The following is a 7,824-nucleotide window of genomic DNA, read 5'->3' as shown; positions in this document are numbered from 1 at the left end:
CCGGCATCTTGATGAAGGTATCTATGGCACCTTTTTCCACTCATTGCCTCTGGTTCTTTTCCTGTCCGCTCAGCCACATCTCACACTCTCTTTCCCGATTTATATAGAAGTCTCCTAACAAATGACCGCAAAGATTATTCACACGCCGCTCAAACTAAGTCATTCTGCCCAGTATATAACTGCAGCTATACAGTACCGCATACAGGATGTATGAAGTCTATCGCTAGCTTTCGAGCTAGGACTCACAATTTGTGTGGAGACGGCAAACACTGCCTCTATTACACGGAATTCTCTTTATGGGGGTAGCATTAGCATATTTTTCTTACCTATTTCTCCAGAGAGTTGGCTCGGAATAGCTGGAAATTCTGTCATTTTACTTTCATCTTATGTTCTCAAATCGCTGTCGATATGGCAAACACCAGCAAAGTAATTAATGACAATCATCTTATTCAGACTCCTGAAAGTTATGGTTCTTAGGCATATGCAAGTGTGTATTGTACTGGGATACTAACCATTCACATCGATAGCAGCTACTTATCTCATGTTATCACCTGTTTCCTTCTTATACTCCGAGATATCAGAGTATGAAGAGAAGAGAGGATCTCTATTCCGTTCCCATCTTATATTCGACTCTTCAACTTCACACACTACCTTCTCTCTGATTTCGTCCCTGTCAATGATTATTCACTCTCATGAACATCTACAAGGTATCCCGAAATATGAAATTTCAATCACCGGCCACAATACTCCTCTTTACCCCTCCCAAGTCCCCCTAATCTGATACTAATTGAATTCAACACTTATTAGGTGCTCTACTGAATCATATTATAGTTTGAATCACCATTCCATGAAGTATGAACGGCAAAGCATCATTCAAACGAAATAAAATCCATAGTTCTTGTTTCTGAGAACAGGAGAATATCTAAACAAACAGACCAAGAGAAGATGCACAAATAGTGTTCTCTTCCTCCCTCCCTCCATCATTCACAGCAGATGCACAATCGTCAGATGCTTCATGTATCTTCTCATGCCATATTAAGATTATCTAATACGATTACAGTCATCTGAATTCCACCATTTTGTAGGTTGAACGGCAGTGGTAGACCCAAAAGAAAGACAACGCTTCTCTCTCTTTTGTACAAATAGCCACCAGGAGATCCGCGTAAATTTCACCATAAATCTGGGGAGAAGCAGGAAGTCCACTTCAACCTGTCTTGTCCGCTCCCGAAGCAATCTTCTTCAAACCTGGCTCTTTTCTTCGCAGGCCCGATACAGAAGAAGTTCAGGGAGTGCACATCAGGAGGTCTTTTATACTTCTATCATAATACTCTCATGCCTTCCCCTGTCAAGTCCCACCAACCACAAAGCCATTAAGATTCACCATCCCAACAATCTATTCCGTGACAATTCCCCAGTTTTTCTGCTGTATCCAGCATTTATAAAGTTCTCCAGCTCACCAATAATACTCGTGTAAGTTCTGTAAATACCGTTCTCAAGAAGCCACATGCGTTCTAGTAGTCTTGCAGCACGTCTCCTGCGAATATCAATCTGGTGGATCTATTGATATCTTTGTTTATATCATATCGATGGGACTGTTACTGTCAATAGTGGTATCCCAGTATCAGCTGCTCAAGTGTCCAGAAGTAACGGTGATGGAATAGAAAAATGACGACGGATATACATACCCGTCTCCATCAGCACCCGAGCCTCGAGTCAACACACATGCCCCAGATATACTTCAAACTAATGCAAAGATTCTTTGAGTTTCTAGCCACTGCAGTTAATCGTCCCTTCTTGCCTTGGGTGATTCAACTTTTTGTGTAAGATTGACACCTGGAAGAAAAGAATGGTCTCTATCAAGAACCCTTTTATATCTACCCCAAGTCTCTCATTCACTTGTAATCGCCCCTTTCCTATTACATGTATATCCTATCCACTTCATAACCCATGTCATACCAATATTTTTTAAAGATACGTTTCAATTCACAGTCTTAACCAAGCCCATAAATCCTGGATGATCCTTAAAAGCAGGCCAAGATTCATCTGAGGTCTAAGCAAATCATGATACCGGCAAGGTCTGCGGTGTCTCTAGGATCTTCGGAAAGTACCCACCACAAAGAGAAATTGATTCCGCGACTATAATGTCAGATTCTTTATAAGAAATGTGGTTAGTCTATAAGAAATTCTCGAGAATAATTATCGTCATCTTCTGTACATATTCATCGCTTTGTATGTGTGACGGTGATAATTCCAGGCAGTAAAAGCTTGTGCTTTCATAGGATACAACTTACCCCTTTCAACGGCCTTTCAAGCTTCAAGGGAACCGAACAGAATGGTCTCATGATATTGTTGCTCTCAGCAATCGACAGATCCCTTGCTGGATCTCTCCTGTAGTGGCTAGTACGTAGAACGTTTCCGATGAGTTTGACAAGAAAAAGCACCATCTGCCAACATCAATTTATACCCATCCCCTCCTCCCCCTGATTCTCACTTCATTTCATCTGCCTGGACTCTCGTCTTATCCGCAAAAGGCTCTACTGAGCTATCCACTACCCGCCATAGTTTAATGTCCCGACACCAGAACCACATATCTCTGACTCTAAAAGATAATAACATATTACTAAACATATATAAGTGATTCCCCAAAATTTGTATTTGACTTCCGTGGAACTGTGTACTTGGAAGAACAAGATCATACAAGTGACGGTGGTTTGAGCCCAGAATTCTTACCAGAGACATGCCTTTATCCCGGTCGATGATGTATGGACTTCGAGCCTTGGTGTTATCATTCTAGATTCTTACCGTCAACTTTCCTCAATGTTGATAGATAGTGACAGAATGGCAGTACAAAAACACTCGCTATGGTCAACTTTCTTATCCTCAATGACAACAGTAATCATTGGTGTCATCGCACTTTAAGATTCCCTAGCAATTCTGGCTAGGTCATCAGAATCGCAATCCACGTTACCCAATCTTTAAACATGTCAGAACATATCCCTCTGGGTTTTCCAGATACTTAAATCTTGTCTTAAGACGCCCGTGACTTTGGTCTGGAGATTGTAGCGTTGTCTCTCAGGAATCTTTTATAGCTAGCCCATTGACTCTCTCTCGCTTTTCTACCTTCTTCACCTCGAATTTCAAGCCGATCCATAGGTATCTCTCTTGGTCTACCCTTTGATTGCCTTACCTCTTTTGACGTCGAAGTCCCACCCACAATCTATAAAGTCTACCAATTTTTTCTGATGGCGTTTCTATAAATTTTGGACGCACTTATCATTGAGCCACAATGGACAAGAGTATTCTTCACTCAAAATCTCATTACACACAAATGCTACGATCAACAATGGCTTTGATATCGATTCAATGTACATGTCCCAGGCTTACTGACTAGATCGGTAGCTTTGCGGTTGCCATCCGAATAATATACATCCATCATAGATGACAATGATAAACTCATAACATCGACAACAACAACAATTGCATCTCCTCAAATTTCACACGATATGCCACTCGCCAAGGAATCAAATCCTTCAAAATTTGTCTGATTCTAATTACTCCTGTGATTGAACCTGGATAGTCCTTCTTCCAGATCTCCAGGTCGTTTTCAAAAAGGATATACACCATCCAGTAGGAACTATCTTACAGTCACTTAGATACTTTCTTATCCTTTCACTTTCCATACACTATAGCTCAAAAAGAAGCAGCAGTAGCACTGGACTGTTGCGATATGATTGAATATGCACACGTGGCCCCGCTGGGGGCAAGATCCGTGTTGCATGTAGCTCTCGTATTTTTGAATTTGTAATAGTCATACAGATTATTCACAACCACTTGAAACCCATTGTGAAGACGGCACCCATCACCAAGGCGATAATTACATACATTCGCCCCTTTCCCAATCTGCAACCCATCGAACTCAACCTTCCAGACCCATCCGCATCTATAAAGACCGTCAGTCCATCGGACCCCAATTCCTTTGAGTATAGAAGATATGAGGATAATGTCCAGGTGTTATGAACCACTTCTGACCCAGTCCAAATTGTGAGTCTATGGATATTAGTTGAATGTTAGGGTACATCTTTCAGCTTCTATGCCGATTATCGTTACCGCGACAGACCATTATCCATTTAAAAACTTCATTAAGTGGCAGAGGCTCGCCGTGAAAGATGGCACTCACCTATCATCAGATAACGACAACGATAAGTGTTCACTCACATCTCATACTTGCATAGACTATCCCAAAACCCTTTTCTAAACCCCCAAATCAAAATCAACCGTATTTGATTTTTCTTCACTCAGTTTACAGTAAGATGGCTTTCAAGTACCCCCTTGATTCTAGTCCCAGAAGCAAGTACCAATCCACAAAAAGAAAAAACAGGGTTCACGTCGAGTTCCTTTATAACCACTCAATATTCTCCTTCCCATTTCACATTTACACCTCCTCGTTCCATCGCCTACAATACTTCCGGTATACACGCCCGTACCCTTTTTACCCACCCAATTCCTAGACCAACCATTTCTCTCCACCAACTTCTATTCCCCTCTCCATCTTTATATCCAGCTATAAAGTCTGACATTCCCTCAATCGGAACTGTGTAAATCAACGAACAATGTTCGGTACAACCAGCATTGACTAGGTTGCAAACTTCCAGTGACTTCCATACCGTCAAGTACGAGCCTATGAATTTCCAAAAACCGAGATACTGAGACCCCTCTTTAACTTTCATTCTGATGTTCGAGACTTCAAGCTTTATTGTTGTCAAATAGATGGTATAAACCCCCGCTGAGTATAAAACGACGAGAAGAAACGAGAGAGACAATACTCACACCCTCATTCATGGCACGATATCAATAACGACAATAACAACCGCCATCCTGCATACACCACACTTTAAATTTTCCCCTATTCCTTCACCTAATCCTCAACTTTCCGAAGCAAAAATTGCTTTGGACCTAAATACTTATAGAACTTCCCCAGAATCAACATGATCAACGATGCGATTCCTTCCATAACAACGTACGTTCTTCCTTCTGCTACAATGAAAATAAAGTGCGCCCTCTCCCTACTCATCTTGTATATCCTTATCCAAAATTCTTCTAACACAATTACTTCCACAAATACCATTCATTCACCACTACAGATTTAAGAGGCTAAGTCCTTAAATCACACCACTCCTATTCGCCAACACCCCTCTCTCTTGCCCATTGAAAATCTCAACATCATATCTCAATAAGATCTCTTGTTTCCGTCTAGTTTGACCATTTCAATACTCCGTGCCCCCAAATTGTCAAATTTGTCTCAAGTCCACCCCAATTTCAACGCCCATTCTCGACCCCTAAAATTATCATGTTCGTACCTCAGCAGAGTCAGCATATATTAAGTACATCGATAGTCCCAGGACCCGACTTGCAGATGAGAAAGCAATAGGCCAAACAGTAGACTCGCTGTTTATCATACCTGTACCAACGAGAATTGATCTCACAATTTGCCATCTCGCTATCATGTCTCACATCACAATTGCTTCACTAAAACCTAAAGAGGTGCTGGACTTTCGACAAGACATACTTTTGCCCACTCGTCACAAGTAGAAAACAAACAAAATACCGATAGAAAGAGAAGTTCAATTCTAGGTTCAGTCGTGTCTCGTTCTAGCTTATTACAGGGATATTCTCTCTTCTTCCCCCCCCCATTAACCACCCCCTAATTGTCTCCAAACACAACACCAAGTAGAAAGAGCTAGAAATAGCACAAATTCGTCTCCAAACCCTCTCCATCTACCGAATGCCAATAGACTTCCCTCGTTAAGCTATTTAGTCCCTGGGATGGCTCTGAAGACAGGGTTTTTTCCCTCCTCAGGAGGAGAATCGTGAGTATGTTCGCCACCGATACATGGTAACCTATACTTTTCTTCCCACTGTTTTCTCAACACTTCATACAAGAAAATATATTGCTCCACAGCTTGTACCATAGTCTTTCTTTGTTGGCGCAATTGATCGACCGTCTCAAAGATGGCATCGTTACCTTTCTCTTCTGACTGATCCCACCCTTCCCAAGCTCCACCTTGAAGTTCTCCCATCAAAAACTCCAAAGCCACGAAAGTACCGGTTCTTCCAACACCAGCACTGCAATGTACAACTCTTGGATTCTCTTCCTCTACATTCTTCGCTCGAGAAAGATCCATCAATGTCAGAACACTCTTAACATTTTGACTGTTCAACGAACCCATGTCAGGCCAGAGAGGGTAGAAGAAATGCCAGATGATTTTCTCTTCGTCTTCATTCTCCACAGACATGGCGAGCTTACGAACCTCGATACCAGTACCCTCAATGTTATCTTCTCTCTGCACAAATCGAACCTGGGCCTTAAAGTTTTCTCCTAGAGCTCCCGTTCCGTTGACAATAAGAGGTGGATCCTCTTCACTCATAGGATAGTATTGATAACATTTCTCCATCATCTCGTCAGGCTTGGCAGGATTAGGTCCGACAAGAGGACTAAGCATTATGATGACACCAGGTGCTGCATTATCTGGTACTGAGATTGAATGCCACATCATATGCCAGGTATGATCGACAGTTTGAGACTTCGGACCTTGCATACAGATGTACTTATCTTGAAGACCTTTCTTCATCGTACTTTGCTTCTCTGCAGTAGATGTCAAAGTAACAGGGGATGCGTTAATGTAATCGTTATAACCTTCGGGGACGATGAGTCTGATACGGTTGGCAGCCCATGGGTGTACGTTGGCATAACGATCGAGTTCACGATCCGGTTCTTCTCTCGCCCACTTGGGATCATCTTTGCTAGCCAAACGATCTTCTTCTGCTTTCGTCAATAGGGCATATTTTTCCTTCATTTCTAGTGTCGAGTCAGTATCTGCTTTCTGAATGAGTGTTCAGTGAGTTGCATACCATCATGTGAAATCTTCAAGAACGATGGCATTGCTGTCTTTGGGTCGCTTGCTGCAGCGAGTCCTGCTTCGACTACTTGTACGGCGCGTTCGTCTTCATCATTTGCTGCCTTGCTAGAAGAGCATCCATCTCCTTGAGGCATAAAAGCACCATCATGGTAATCAAGGAGACTCTCCTTGGATAGATTGATAGCAGAGTCTCGTTTTGATGAACAGGGGTGAGTCATTCTGAAGATAAACTTGCGGCTTATGGTATCGTTTGGATCTTTTTGACGCGAAGAAGAAATGATTGTTGAGGCACTCGATGATTTAGAACGGAAGGAACGGATACGATTTTGAATGGAAATAGTGACACCAATGGGCGTCCGATGAGGCATATAAATAAACAATGAAAGATGTTTTCACAGTGAATATGGCTTGAATGAGTTATAAGAAGTCTTCAGGATAGAGAAAGGTAGGCTGTTATGCCTCTAGGCAAAGAGATTGATGTAGAGTGCTGAACTGAAAAGATTCTTCTCACGAACGGGGGAGGCTTGAACAGTAATGCAGAGAACAATGATGTAGAAAAAAGATAGTTCAGCAAAGAGAATAATGCCAGTTGTAGGAAAGAGGAATACCAAAATCTTTGATAAGTTGATGTGATGTGTGTATGCAAAGAAAGGGTGAGAATGGAAGAAGAAGAAAAGGAAGAGAAACATGAACTTACAAAACATTTGTTTTCACCGACATGCAGCAACTCACCATATTGAGCAGGAAGGTGGCTGATCTACATAGTACAATGGTACATGAGGAAAGAGCAATTGTGGTAGGCAATCCGAGCTGGAGACGAGGCAAGCGTGGTAAGCACGTGTAGGTAGGTCATGTTTCAATTGGCATTTCAATGACTAATTGTTGACTAATCAACTGCTGTCTTATT

At 41.9% G+C, this 7,824-nt stretch overlaps 1 protein-coding gene across 1 annotated transcript; it reads right to left on the bottom strand.

The window, feature by feature from the left end:
- Positions 1–5,649: 5,649 nt before the first annotated feature.
- Positions 5,650–7,659, bottom strand: EAE98_007326 (uncharacterized protein). Its single transcript, XM_038954949.1, has 2 exons — positions 6,910–7,659; positions 5,650–6,856 (listed from the first exon to the last, which is right to left on the bottom strand). Exons 1-2 carry the CDS (start codon positions 7,283–7,285, stop codon positions 5,808–5,810), a joined length of 1,425 nt encoding a protein of 474 aa, XP_038808599.1. The 5' UTR covers positions 7,286–7,659; the 3' UTR covers positions 5,650–5,807.
- Between the last annotated feature and the right edge of the window lie 165 nt (positions 7,660–7,824).

Source organism: Botrytis deweyae, assembly GCF_014898535.1.
Source record: "Botrytis deweyae strain B1 chromosome Unknown BDEW_017, whole genome shotgun sequence".
NCBI classification, from domain to species: domain Eukaryota; kingdom Fungi; phylum Ascomycota; class Leotiomycetes; order Helotiales; family Sclerotiniaceae; genus Botrytis; species Botrytis deweyae.
The sequence above is the reverse complement of the archived record's forward strand: the minus strand, read 5'-3'. Positions and strand labels throughout refer to the sequence as shown.

Coding starts and splice junctions, on each gene's coding strand:
- EAE98_007326 (XM_038954949.1), bottom strand. CDS start 7,285: ATGCCTCATCGGACGCCCATTGGTGTCACTATTTCCATTCAAAATCGT. Junction 6,857..6,909: donor CTTGAAGATTTCACATGATG/GTATGCAACTCA, acceptor ACTCGACACTAG/AAATGAAGGAAAAATATGCC.